The 14,487-nt window shown below is 39.6% G+C and overlaps 1 protein-coding gene across 1 annotated transcript; it reads left to right on the top strand.

Annotated features, from left to right (window-relative positions):
• Positions 1–247: 247 nt before the first annotated feature.
• On the top strand, positions 248–3,586 carry zic6 (zic family member 6). The gene is made up of 2 exons (XM_075480690.1): positions 248–1,205; positions 2,919–3,586. Exons 1-2 carry the CDS (start codon positions 248–250, stop codon positions 3,527–3,529), a joined length of 1,569 nt encoding a protein of 522 aa, XP_075336805.1. The 3' UTR covers positions 3,530–3,586.
• The last annotated feature ends 10,901 nt before the right edge of the window (positions 3,587–14,487 follow it).

Raw genomic sequence — 14,487 nt, 5'->3', positions numbered from 1 at the left:
ATGGCCTGTTTCGAAGCATTTTTACTACCACGGTTATTGCCACAAATCAAGAGGGCAAAGTGAGCGGCATGGGACTCACACCAACTTTAACGAAATTGAGTCTGCTTCCTACTTCTGCGAAGTTCACGGCCAAGAATTTCACATGCAGATGATAAACAGCACGGAAAATGGACACTGAATTTGTAGGTGTAGCCTGAGTGCCGAACTGGTTGATTTTGCAAACTCACAGCCAAACTCACAACAAAACATGACAAGCCTTTCCAGGTTTAGTGGCTGCCCTCTCTCTTGCGTCAACCCCGGGGAGAGCAATACTGAACCCAGCGTGGTGCTGCCACCTTTGGCAGGAGAGCACATGGGACACCCCACTGGCAGTTCCTTAAAACTCTGCCCCTCGCACAATTTGCGAGACTACCCAGAGACGAGGTCCAGTGCATATGTTGACCATTCGATTCCCAGTTTTTCAGACTCTGGATACCCCAGTCACCGGTTAGAGCACAGCCCCAGGGGCATTATCATTGGAGCCAATCTTTCTGGAGCCGGCATGCCACCCGTCACCGATCAACTGGCATCAAGAGCTAACCAACATGGCGGGATTGGAAGGTATCGTGACTTTGCTGGCTGCAGAGACAACAGAAGCCATACTTTTTTCACAAGTTATCAGGAGCAGGCCCACGTCTCCACGGACGCGTCTCGAGACCTCGGCAGCCAGATGATGCTGGGTCTACCTGGCGACCTCCTCACCCGGACTCACCCTTATGGCCAAACCATCAACCCCAAGGGAAACAGCCAGCAAATTGTCACGCAATTCCTGGGTCTGTACAAACCCCTGAACATGGCCATTCAGCGTGGAGGAGGCGACGCTTTCCTCAGGTGCTCTAAGCAGACAGTGAAGCATGAGCTGGTGTGCAAGTGGACTGACGTCCAAGAGGGGGCTGGGAAGCTGCCTTGCTCCAGAGCGTTCGGGACCATGTATGAACTTGTCACCCATGTGACGGTGGAGCACGTCGGAGGACCCGAGCACTCTGAATACGTGTGTCACTGGGAGAATTGTGCGAGAGAGAAGAAGCCTTTCAAAGCCAAATACAAGCTGGTGAACCACGTCAGAGTCCACACAGGGGAAAAGCCCTTTCCCTGCCCATTTCACGGCTGTGAGAAAGTTTTTGCAAGATCAGAGAATCTAAAGATCCACAAGAGGACTCACACAGGTTAGTTCGCAATGTTATTCTAACACTAGCGATAATAATAATAATGACTGAAAAATAATAGTAAAATAATAAAACAACAACAACAATAATAATTGTAATATATTGTTATTGTTATTATTATAGCAATGATAACGTGGCCAGTATTATTGTTTTTTGCAGAGTGAACATGTTTTTAATTGATTTATTTTCCAACATGTACTTTTTGTATACGTCCTGTTTATTATTATTATAATCATTATTATTATTATTATTATTATTATTATTATTATTATTATTATTATTATTATTATTATCATCATTATTAGATCATGCCATTGGTGTAGTTTTGTTCGACACTGCCATCAAAGTTTTGTGTGCACGGCTTTCCGTGCTGCTTTCTGCCGTTATTGAATGGCTCCGCAGGAGAAAAACGTGTGCTTTCCGTTCAGGATCCACAGATGAGAGCTACTGAGGCAGCTGCAAACGGCGTGTAGTCAGCAGGCCTGGTGCTTTGGGTGCCTCCCTCACTTCATTCAGTGATATTATTAAATAAATGCCGGGACACCGGGGAGCTGTGACGTAGCCGTTACGCTGCCTCTGCCTCCCAGGGACTCATCTGCTGCGCTCAGGAGCTCTAACAGAGCACACCACACCGTGATGCAGTCGTGATGTAGTAAGGAGTAGAACTGAGTAAAGAGGCTGCTTTAGATATAAACAAAATTTGGAACGTTTCAAAAGGTGATCTGTTCCGCCTACATCTGGCTTCCTTGATACTAGATGTAAAGAAGCACCGCGAAGCCATGTTATAAAATGAATTTCACTTTACAACGTGGCCTTTTTTTCTACACAGCAAATATGAGCAGACATACAGACGTCACATTTTGAAAATTAATTGCCGTGCAATAACATTTAATTCTTATTTTCACAGATGATATAATGATAAATATGATGTTGCCCTTTTGCAGTGAAATGGAGGTATTCCATAATTAGAGGGAATCGAACTGCTCTCAAACTGGACAAAAACAGAAACTCTCTGGGCATCCTTTTTATTTCCACCTCACTGGTTTTACTGATGAAAGCAGCAGAAAAAAAGAGACCTTAAATGACATTTACTATCACACAGCTGCACATGCGTAGTGTGATTGTCAGGGAGGCGAATTGTGTTGGAAAACCAGATATTTATTTTAAAAAAAGGATACATTCACAGACATTAAACAGGTTTTACCTTCGATTTTTTTTTGTGCACATAATGTGTGCAGAGAGACACACTGTGGTGAGCATCTGTAGGCAATTCTGTGCCAGAAGAAGTATCTATTTCACTGCATGCTAACTGAATGAGATCAAATAAATGACTGCAGTTACCGTTGCGGGTTAATGTGTTTAACAGGAGCCTTTGCGCAGATAAACTGCAGCACTTGTTGCAATGACAACTGCACCAAAGTCTCAACAACTAGTTTGAACTGTATATGAGTGACTCAGACTCACGTTTTTGCGTGTTAGTCACAACTAGCTTTTATAGCTTGAAAAATGTAGGTGGCTGATATTGTCTATTTAGTGGCCATAAAGTGAAAGATCAGACGTTTTAGTCTCACATGTCATACAGCATAACTATATGGACTGTACACTCATGGCTTGCTCCATCAGTAGTAGTTGTGATGGCCTGGCACAGCATGCGCAGGCCTGCAAGCACTTTTCGTAACACTTTCGTCGCCATTTCTCTCTTTGCTCGTTTAGGTGAAAAACCTTTTAAATGTGAGTTCGAGGGCTGCAACCGGAGATTTGCGAACAGCAGCGACAGGAAGAAGCATTCTCACGTGCACTCCAGTGATAAACCCTACATGTGCAAGGTCAGGGGCTGCGACAAGTGCTACACCCACCCAAGCTCCCTGCGGAAGCATATGAAGCTCCACTGCAACAAGGCCCACGTCGCCAAAGACTGCGATGCGCGTCCTGGTGACGAGGGTCACATCGCGGAGGGCAGGTCTGCAACCCAGATCAGCTCCCCTCATCCACCCAGCTCCACCCAAGATGTCCCCCTGTCCCCCGAGAGTCGAGACGAGTCGACCCTGAGGTCACGTTTCCATCACACGTTTGACAGCAGTTTGGACTACTCCACGCACAGGTCACAGCCCCTCTTGGACCCTTTGTTGCTACAGAGAGGCAGCTACAGGTCCCAGTCCTCCCAGTACCCCTGCGGCCAGACAGGTCACACGTTTGCCCAGAGCTCACGGACTTTCTCCCCCTCTTCTCCCTTTCAGAAAAGTATTGTTAACGGATGGTACACATGCCACAGCGGCGTGGACTCTTTCCAACCAAAGCAGTGTAATAACGTCCCGTCTCTCTGAGATCCTCATGGGGCACACGTGGGCAGCTTAGAATTTGTGGGCCTCTATTTTCCAATCTGTTGCCTGAAATTTACAGCTGTTTCTCTGTAACTCTCTGTACTTTTGTGAATGTTGTATGAAATATATTTTGAGACGTCCTCAGTCGTCCCATTGGATCTTGCGTAGAGAAATATGGACAGCTTTCGTTGGTTTTGTTGTTGTAAGGCCCGTTTGGTTGCCTTCCGCTTCACATCTCAACATGGGCTACAGTTACAGTTACAAGGTGCATATGACCGTGTTTGTTAAAGCCTGAAAGACAATATTGTTTAAAAGGATTCAAGATTTTATGAAAAAAAAAATAAATTATCTGCGTATTGAGTATTCTGAACGTAAAGTCTTTTTTTCTGGAAAGTAAAAAAAAAAAAAAAAAAAAAAAAAAAAGAAGAAATAAATAGATAAATGAATAAAAAAGAGTCTTGCTGAATGTAGCCCTCACTGTAGGGGTCTTTGTTGAATGTAAACTAGGTGTAATGTATGTCGGGATGAATAGAAACATTATTCATGACTTCATGTATGTCGTAAGATGCATAATTATCGAAGATCCTTTTCTACAGTTAAATTTTGAGATCTAACAATCCTGCGTGGTGGGCCTGGAGCATGATTTGTGTGTAATTAAAACACCGGCAGGCTCAGTAGTTTTTTTTTTTTTAATTATTATTATTATTACCCTTCATTTGATTACATTTTTGGCCCTTTTTCATTAAACATTCGCGCTCTTGTACTCTAAATGTATGTTTATTTCACATTTCTGTGCAAAGTAAGGCCAGTGTGACTGTAAAGCGCAGTGTTCGTGTCAATGGTTAAACGTTTAATTAGAATACAGTTCTACTGTACATAGACCTACTGTATTATTAATTATGTATCCTATATTTTATTAAAGTGTCTATATTCTCTTTGATCAGACGTGTGTGGTTAACCCTCAACTCATTTTCATCATTGACTCACACTTTCCTCATCTGCTATTTAAAAAAGAAAATGGATAAACTCAACTTTATGGGTCAAAATCTGCCACATATGACAATACAAGAGAGTACAACAAAGATTTTTCTTTCTTTTCTTTGGGAGGTTTGGATACACGTGATCATCCACAGGATCACGAGTCTTATCCAGCACTGACCTAATTTTTCCATGACCCAATATTATGTTCCAATAACCAATTTTGATTAATGTTCTATATTTCTATCCCACCCATATCTATCTATCTATCTATCTATCTATCTATCTATCTATCTATCTATCTATCTATCTATCTATCTATCTATCTATCTATCTATCTATCTATCTATCTATCTATCTATCTTGCAATAGACATAAAATATCTGACCTAAGAGGTCAACGAAAAAAGGAAGAAGTTGCAGATTCCAAACAATAGAACAAGTTCCATCTTTATTAATTTAAGTGTTTTATCTGTGCAACAACCAAGAAAAAATGACTGAATGTCACATTCAAAGAAATATTGAGCTCCTCCCTTTGATTTGATAGATGTTTTGCCGCTCATTACGTTCCTCATGGAAGACACACACACATTTTTCATATTGGTATAAGTTCGAAAAGTTATTGAAAAAAAAAAAACAACAACTTAAAAACAGTGATGTTAGTTTTTCTTTTTTTGATGTACACACTGTTATTAGTAGAAATATTTGCTTCTCCTACACATTTGTTCTCGCTCGCTCTTTTACCTTCTGGAACTCAAGTGTCAACAAACACCTCATTATTTCACAGGAATGAGCCGAAGAGATTTCTCTTCAACACCTGTCTTTGTCCCTGCAGAGCTTAAATTCAGTTGTATTCTAATCTTGGCGCAAAGGATAAATTAGTCCTCAGTGAGTTACAATCGCTGTTCTGCCTGCTCTTAGTTTACTCTCCCTTTTTCCTGTGTTTGAAATTGCACCTCTGTCTAAAAATGTCACAAAGAGGAGAGCGATTAGGAGCTTGGACACCAGGTAGAAGCACGGCGGTTTGTGACTCTGCCCAGCTTGATTAATATGAGACCATGGTGCCATACACTCTGTTCACACGCGTAAAAAGAAAAAAATAGGTAACTTTCACTCCTTTCACATTTCTTCAGATACATATGGTTTTGATTATCTGATTGCTACCTTGCCATAACTTTTGCATTTTCTCAAATATTTCATTAAGATATTTGGATGGTGATGAAAATACACGGAATAAATGGTCCAAGGCTGCATAGTTAATCTCTGGTGCTGTTATTTGGATGTTGTTTGTAAGGCAAAAATATCACCATGAAAAAAAAAAAATTTTTGTCGTTTTTTTATTACATTTAAGAATAGTAGAAAACTGTCGTAATACCTAAATTTCTGATTAAATTGTGGAAAGAAAGTGCATCCCGGGTATGTTTACGGTATTTAAAGATGGAGTCGTGATTAACTTGTTTATGCATTCTGTGTGCTGTGTATGTTGCCCACCGTACTCACGAGGCTACATCATTTGGGAAAGTCAGATATTTTTGATGATGCATTTTTCAAATCCCTCTTGAATGTAACTGCCGTTCATTTTCAATCAACTTCTATATCAGGAGTTTTTGTGGGGGAACGATCCACATGTTACTGAATTTCAATTTAAATACGACTGCAACCAGTTTGAACTTTTTGTTTTCATTAATGGATAGTGACTTGGCACCGTGGTATGAGAATTCTTTAGGGTGATAAAAAGTACTAGTTATGGAGCTGGAGTTTTCATAATATGGCCTAAGATCATTTCAAGTGGTTGGTTTAAAAGATTTATATTCTGAAGTGCTTCTGTCTTCAAGCAAATTGGGGCAAACTTTGATCAGTATACTTTAATGATGCGATAACTGAAATTCATGAAGTTACTTTTTCATGTATTGCAACATCATCAATAGCTTGCATCAAATGTTTTAGGTGTTGCTGTAGTATCAGTGTTTTTGAAGAAATTTCGACACTTTCTGTATTTTGCAGTCTTATCACTCTTCTTCAAAACCCCAACTGTTATGTGCGCTGTCACATTCTGCCCTTTCCTCCTGTTTCTGAAAATAACACAGCTCTCCTCAGAAAACAAAATCGAGGTGATCAAACATGATTTTGAGCTCAAAGACGTATTTGTGTTTGTACAAGCAAACGGTTGTACTGTCGTACGGGAACGCACGCGTATGAACCCAAGCCGCAACAACCTCAACCTCTAATTTCTGCCACAGTATGGAACTATTGTAGCGTATATATTCTGACCAAGCTGTGATAATATTCCATAAACACTGAACCCTGCCACACCCTTCCCCCCAGTATTCATGACTGATTAGACCTCTGCTTCCCAGTTTGCCACTTGTGCACCGCCATCTTTACTTTTGCGCTCTCTGCCTAGCAACAAGCGCAGGCGCCATTTTGGACAGGGTATACATCAGTTTGATATAAATAAATCTGTTTCACCTTGGCATCCACTGAATTATTATCGTAACCCCCTGTGCTGCTGTTGGGCTGTTCTTGGGTAGAGACCCAGCTGTGTACCAGGGGGTGGGCTGTTTTGTCACACCAGGTCTTTGCTTTTATGCATCATCATAACCGTATATGACATCTTGCGTAACTGACACTGTGCAGCTCACATACCTTTCCAAGTACGCTAAGGCACTCTGTTCTGGCTGGAAAGGCTGTGTCAGCACTGAAACTGACTGACCAAGTAGGATTTTAATTGGATCTCTGGCTTCCCCCCCCATTCCCCAGGTCAAGTCAGTGGTGCTTTTGCTCCCCAACTTGCTTTCTTTTCATCAACCCCTCTACCTCCCCTCCCCCCATTTTTTCCCCCAGATTCCCTTGTTCCTCTGTCTCATCTACCTCTACCCCTGCAGCTCCTGGCTATCTTCTCCCTCTATGGCTTCTTAACGATGGTCCCCTAATCTCTGCCAGTGTGACTCCATGGTAAGTGGGTATCCTCTGCCAGAATGTTCCTCTGACATAAATGGAACTTGATTCATAAATGTGTTTTTTTTGTGCACTGTCCCTCTCTCCATGCAAAATTGCAACACTACAGCTGCAATGATGCTTTGTTTTTTCCCCCCTCATTCCCTTTTCAGTTGATTAATAGTCGCTACATATGGGGTTTGGAATCCAAGCATCATCAATGAAAGCTATGCATAATAAGGCAAATTGTAACAAACCATAGAAACCCAATTAAAGAAAAAAGTCTGAACAATATATGTGACAACTACATGTAAAAAAATAAATAATATTAGAGTAAAAGGAGTAGAAATCTCATGTGAATTGTTCCTTTCTGAGATCAGGTGACCTGCTTCATGTGTAATAAGACCATTTGACAGCTGGCAGTTAATAAGCTTATATAATGCAGTCATCAGAAGAAGAACTTTTATGTAAGGCAATGCAATCTTTACTTTTATAAACACATGTTTAGAGAAATAGAGTCCCAGTTCTGTGATCTCATGATTTAACCAGACCAATCCTTTAAATTTCTCTCTCATCTTCATCTGCACAGCAGTTTTCCGAGTTCTGCGGTGCCAACCCCCTGTGTAGTCCAGCAAGCACCAGGGCTTATTAAACTAGACTCCTTTTTAATGGTCTCAACCGTCGCTGCTCTGTCAACTTAAGGCCCAAGCTCCTGAAATACTCAGCTTTCTGACTATTGTTACAGAATATTACAAAAATTGGTGTAACTGACTAGAGCATCACTGAATAGCCAACGTGCAGCAGGATGGAAAGAAAGGCCCTGCCCATCCTCATATCTAATGCATGCTTGTCTTTTGATGAATTGCAATTTACCCCTGTGGATAGTTCTTAAAAAGATTTTTTTTTCTTTTGTCATTTATTATCCATGTCTTATATAACAGATTTTTTGACAGCTTCTGATGAGCAATTTTTTTTAGATATTTCATGGTCTCCTATTAGCTGGTAAACTCAAGAGGCTCAGGGTATGCATTCCAACGATTACCTCAATCAAACAATAAACAGCAAAACTGACAGGAAATATTTATTTTTCTTTTACATATTGGTTGCAGCATTCTTTGCCTGATGTAATGCAAAAAGCCAATAAATATAAAAAGACAGATTAAAATTCATACTCTCAACAATTTTTTGGGAGATATAGTTGGTTTTGTGGGATGAGCAGACCTTTGAAGATCTGTCAGCTCCTGCAAACTCCAAGCCTTTGAGATGCAATGCCATCCTTTTTAAGGGAATGACCATAACTTTGGTCCCCTTGCTTCTAATCCCTATTCCAGACCCTTGTCATCAGAGATCAACCAGTCTGAGCCTTAATGTCCTCATCTCTCTTGCAAGGGCAGCTGGTAGCTTTCATGTATGAGAAGAGCCATATGAATATGCTTAAATCTGCATATTTGAGTAGGAATCAATAACCTTTATCGTCATCTGTTTTTCTAAACAGTTCTACAGTATGTGATCTTTGAGAAATGTTGTATTTGGAGTCTGAATAATGATTCACATTGTACAGAATACATTTGATGTGTTTGTTACAAAGGTTTTGATCATGCCTCCTAAAGAACACACTGCCTTAGATTTGTCAAAAAAAAAAAATTGTCCAAAGATATCCTGAACAGCTGTTGTCTTTGCTGCCTCCAAAAACCATCGCCCTTTATTAGCTGCAATTCAGATCTATTGTGAGACTTTTTGTGTAATTTTTTCAAATCTCTGTTGTTTGAGGCTAAACTTAAAACAGGGATCGCATTGATCACAGTCCAGGGTGTTTCAAAGCAGTGATTGGGCAATCACGAGTGTTTAATTTCATCTGTTGCAGTATGCATTGCAAGGCAGCTGCGTAATCAAGCCTGTGAACTCAACATCTGACGGAAGGATTCTGTTTCTGATCCCATCGCTATTGAACTCCATCCATTTGCTCAACATAGAAGTGTTGACACGCTCAAGCTTGGACCTGCTGGTATGTTTCTGATAAATTAATATGCACTGGACATGATGCTGTGTGTAGTTTTCATCCTAGTGTTCATTGCAGTAGTGGGGTCCCACAAGACCACAGTTTAGAGGGCTGTAAGTGAGGATGCATGGCAGTCTTGCTGTTAACCTTGAGTGCTTCAACATCACCCCGGGGCCTAACTCTACAATGATGGATGTAGGTTGGTGGGGAATAGGGGGCCCCAGACATAACGCAGGAATTCCCCTTGGGCCTTTTCAATTACCGTTAGACCAAGGTTTGCACTGTGATGATATGTTGAATTAAGGCTGTGACATTATTGAAGGGGAAAAATGCGATTTGGTGTGGTGCTGACCCTGAAGTGCACAACGCAGACAGAAGCACTGTCATGGCACTGATGGCGCAGGAAAAATGCAAGGTAACCCGTCTTTACTTTATTCTTTTAGATTCATCAGTGAATTAATCCCAAAAGAACAAAGTGCCACTTAGGTCTCTCTGAAGTTAAAGAACTATTGATGGACAGTGAGTGATAGTTTATCATGAGCCACATGCTAAGAAGAGCTCAAAGGGCAACAGAGAGAGACAAGCGATGAGTCCAGTTTAAGGTAACTGGCCTCTTTATCTTTTACATTATCAATATTGCATCCTACTCTTGCATACTAAGATATGTTAATATGTACACGATGTGTGTTAGCACTTGTGCATGTACATGAAATAAAAATAAAATAAAAACATAAAAATGGCGGTAGTAATCTTTGACACAGATTAGTATCCGTGCTGACTAAAACCTGTGAAGTCTGCACCTTTCCACAGATGTTTTTCAAAAAGAACAAGCCAGAACTGATGGCATTTATTTCAGTCTCATGGGAATAATCCTGTTTTCAAGGTATCTCAAAGAGACGAGGACTCAAGAATTAATTTCCTAAGTAACAAAGGAGTGTTGTCACATATTGTGTTTCCGACAGCTCCAATATTGAAGTGGGACATGGCTGAGAAAATTAGCAGCTGTACTCAGTTCTTCTCCACTATCTCACATTATATGGCGTATGAATGATGTCCTTCAGTTATGTAATGGGCAGAATTATGCAACCTGTCTCTGTCTCTGGGTGTGTTTAAGGAAATTTAACCTGCAACAAAGAAAAGGTCTTTGCATGGAAATGTAAAATCCCAAGCTTGATGTCACAGGTATATCAGAGCAACACTAAGCAAACAAAATCTTAACTTCTGAAGTTGTGAGTGGACCAGATAAGAGTTGAGTTAATTTATCATACGAACGTCCACATTTTAATTTGAAATTTTACTCTATTTGAAACTTTAAACAGCACCACAAAGAAAACAAGATATGACATGCATGTTCAGTTTTTGCATTACAGTAATTTGCAATTTGATCAAAGACATCATTCATTTATGCTCTGCAGATAAACGTGATTCAGAATACACCACAAAGAGGCCAAGGCAGATTCCAAGAAGTCTAAATGAGAAAAACAAAGACACCACATTCTTTGTTGTTTTTAACCACGCAGCTTTACTGTAAGTATCAAAGTGTTTAATTTTCTGCTTTTTCCAATCATTTGAAATGTTTCAAATACTTTCTTTTACTAACACGTTAAGTGAAGATACCAGCCGCACCAGGAGCCAGCGTGGGCTGTTGGTTGTACACACATGTGAACAAGATGCCAATGGCATTGCAATTATCTCCATACATTTTATTATTCATCTGCATTATGGAGCAGCATTTACTGTTGTTACATGTTCTAAATCCATCACCCAGGGCCCCTTAGATACCTTTAGGTCATAACACATCATTTATAAAGCCAAGACACGGCACAGCATGTTGCATCATGCCACCTTATCTCCCTTTTCTCTATTCATTTTCCTTCTCTTCTCTTTTATCGTATATCTCATATCTCTTTCCCAATCTCTCATCATCACATATTTCTAATTTTGATCTCAATGAAGTGCTGCTGTCGTTGTGTTTACTTAGCTTAAATTGTTGGCTTTCTGAGAAAAGATATGGGCAAATAAATGTTACTGTCCCCTGAGGAAGCCAGATGTTGGGAGTGGGGCAGTGATGTATGTGTGTGTGTGTGTGTGTGTGTGTGTGTGTGTGTGTTCGTCTCATAGGCCACAGCAGTGTGGAGGAGTGAAGTCCCAGTGTATGAACTCACAGATCACAGAACTTATGAAAATTTCCTCTTTGATCATTTCCATTTCTAAAATAATTTCGTTTGAACATTCCAAGTCACTTGTGCTTTTATTTATAAAGCCTATTTAGACAATCAAGGAATTGGAAATAATTAGGCTTGCACGCATATGAGTGTGGACATGCACCCCCTTTCAATCAGTTAAAACCAGCTCTGTTAATTAAAGTTCTGAGCTGATACTCTGCCCAAATCATTTTCTTATTAGCTGCTGCAGTCCTTAGATCTGTTGTCAGCAGAGTGTATTTTCTTTTGGTTGCTCCTTTCAATGTTTTATTCCTCAGAAATCCCACTGACCCATATAGGTGATCTCAGTTTTGAAGTGAATGATATAGATTCCACATTAAGAGAACTGAGGTTCTATTATTAGTCCTAGTTGAGTCTCACAGCCTATGTGTAGGTACTGCTGTTTGTTGCTGAATTCCCAGAGAGAAGGCATTACCATCTCATTTGGGTAAGGATGAGATTACTTCCTGCAACCAGGCTGTTTAATCAAAGAAAGCCTAGAGAATCTGAGCTGTTGCTTCTCAATATTTATTCAGGCAGCTGAAAGCAGAGGCAGTCCACATACATATCACCAACATCACACGTGACAATTTCTGATGCGACCTTACTGATGTTTCCCTTGATGGGTCTCTCACTAACAACAACATCCCATTGATCCTCAGCACCATTTTAACACCCACCTCACACACTTTCACACATATACACCTCTGTGGCAATGAATTGAAAATGTTAGCAGATAGCAGCTACCTTTGCGAACACATCCTGTGCTGTGGTTGTCAATTAAGCTGAGTCATTGTAGGATCAGACCAAGGGGAATCCTGCAAATGGAGAGGTAGAAATAACCTCAGTGCAAAATTAATATGCAATACTTACATTTTTGTCCTGATTAAAAGGCTGTGGCTCATGATGAGCAATCAAAACAAGAAATAAACTACTAGGATTAAAATCCTGCTTTTAATTGGATAGATGAAAGAGGCAATTAGTTGCAGTTGAGTTAAGACCTTTTTTCAAGTCAGCTTGTCCTCATTTATTAAAACTGGGGGAAATAATGATGGATTTAACTATATTTCAGTTTTTTTTCCAACACTTATGAGGTGAAATATCAATTTTCATCCAATTCCGCACAGCAGTTTTTCCAGAAAATCGACCTTTGTGATTTTATCGAGTTCAATTTCTAATGACATTGTCATTAATGGGTTTATCTTATAGTTATCTTCAGATCACTGATGTCATAGTTGATAGTGGCATTACCAGACTGCATTGTACTGAGACAATGTTTTGAGTTTTTTATGTTAAAATTGAAATGGATCAAAGTAAACTTTATTGTAATGCTGAGTTACATTGTGAAGTGATCCCCACTTTGCGTTTTGTTACATGTTTCTGGAATAATTGCAGCTGTAAACGCTCACTATAGACTATGCAGTATACAGTATACAAATGTTTATTGAATTGTTTGAAATGCACTGCAACCAGCTAGAAGCAGATATGAGAGAATGTTTTATTCTAATGCATGTGCTGTTTACACAACTTTTCATGTAGGCCTATTTTGTATGACTATATTTATCCTGAAACGCAGTCTTTCACCCCTCCTTATCCCTCCATTTATTCAAGCCTGTAGGAGAAGTTATAGTTGTTGGCCAATGCATGAATAATATTTGCTTACAGCTACACCATCGTGTGTTCTTCCCCGTCTATTTTTTCTTTATAACTCTAACTTTATTGTCATTATGGAAACTTTGGTCTCTGCTGCTTTGCCTTGAGTGGTGTTTTACATTTTTCATGTATCTTCCTTGCTTAAAATATTAGGGCAAAGCCACAGATCTTTCAATATAATGCAATACAACTCAACAGCACCACAACCAACAGCCTCTGAAATTACTAGAAATATTGAGTCACCTCATATTTTGAACATTTGCATTAAAACTGAACATTGTAACCCTGATTGATGTTACTCAGTGTCAATCAAAAATCAAAGCTTGGAAATTTGGCGACATGAAAGGGCTGCTGCTGGTATTTCCTGTGACAAAAGGCTCTGTAGGCAGACAGAAGTCTTGTGGCTGATCACGTAGAAGAGGATGGATGTTTCTGAGCTGTTTCAGGCAAAGTTAATGGACCTCATATTTAGATTTAAAGAACTTAGGGCACTGTTTGTGAGAAGTAACTCAATTGAAAAAGATCCTTTGTTAGAAATAGTAGAAATAAAAGGATATATCTCTCTCATATTATTCAATTAAAAAAATCTCTCACAATTCTCTCACATTATTAACTTTTATTGCGCATCTTGCAATTTATTTGTTGAATGTTGCAAAAGAGCCCTCAGATATATATTTTTTCCAAGTAGATTTCCACTTCAGAAATAAAACTTGTAAAAAAAAAATGAAATCAATAAAAGTAACCAAAATGTCTCAGCAATCGCAGGCTGTGACAAACAAACAAACAAACAGAAATATCAAACTGATCATCCTGAATCCATTCATCTGCATTTAGGCGCATTTTTCTCTGCTTATGTTGGGATTTGAACTCAGGCAAGATGTCTGTTTTTCTGAGCAACAAGTGGAGAATCAACAGAACCAGTTTTGTATTCACATTGTTTCTTCAAATCTTGAGGAAGTCAGAGTTAACAATAAAGCTATTTATTATTTGATCTGCCCCAGTAAACACACAGTAATAATTGCAATAAGCTAACAGTAATGTCTGTCCAATATTACTAAGTTATTACCTGTAATTCCTGCTCATGAGCTGTACTTTGAGTCAATTTTTGAGTTGGTTAAAACATATTATATATGAAAATATTTGACTTATACCGTGGCAAGTAATTCATGTTTTTCAATTCATTGTGCACAT

Source organism: Odontesthes bonariensis, chromosome 13 (genome assembly GCF_027942865.1).
Source record: "Odontesthes bonariensis isolate fOdoBon6 chromosome 13, fOdoBon6.hap1, whole genome shotgun sequence".
Taxonomy (NCBI): Eukaryota; Metazoa; Chordata; class Actinopteri; order Atheriniformes; family Atherinopsidae; genus Odontesthes; species Odontesthes bonariensis.
The sequence above is the reverse complement of the archived record's forward strand: the minus strand, read 5'-3'. Positions and strand labels throughout refer to the sequence as shown.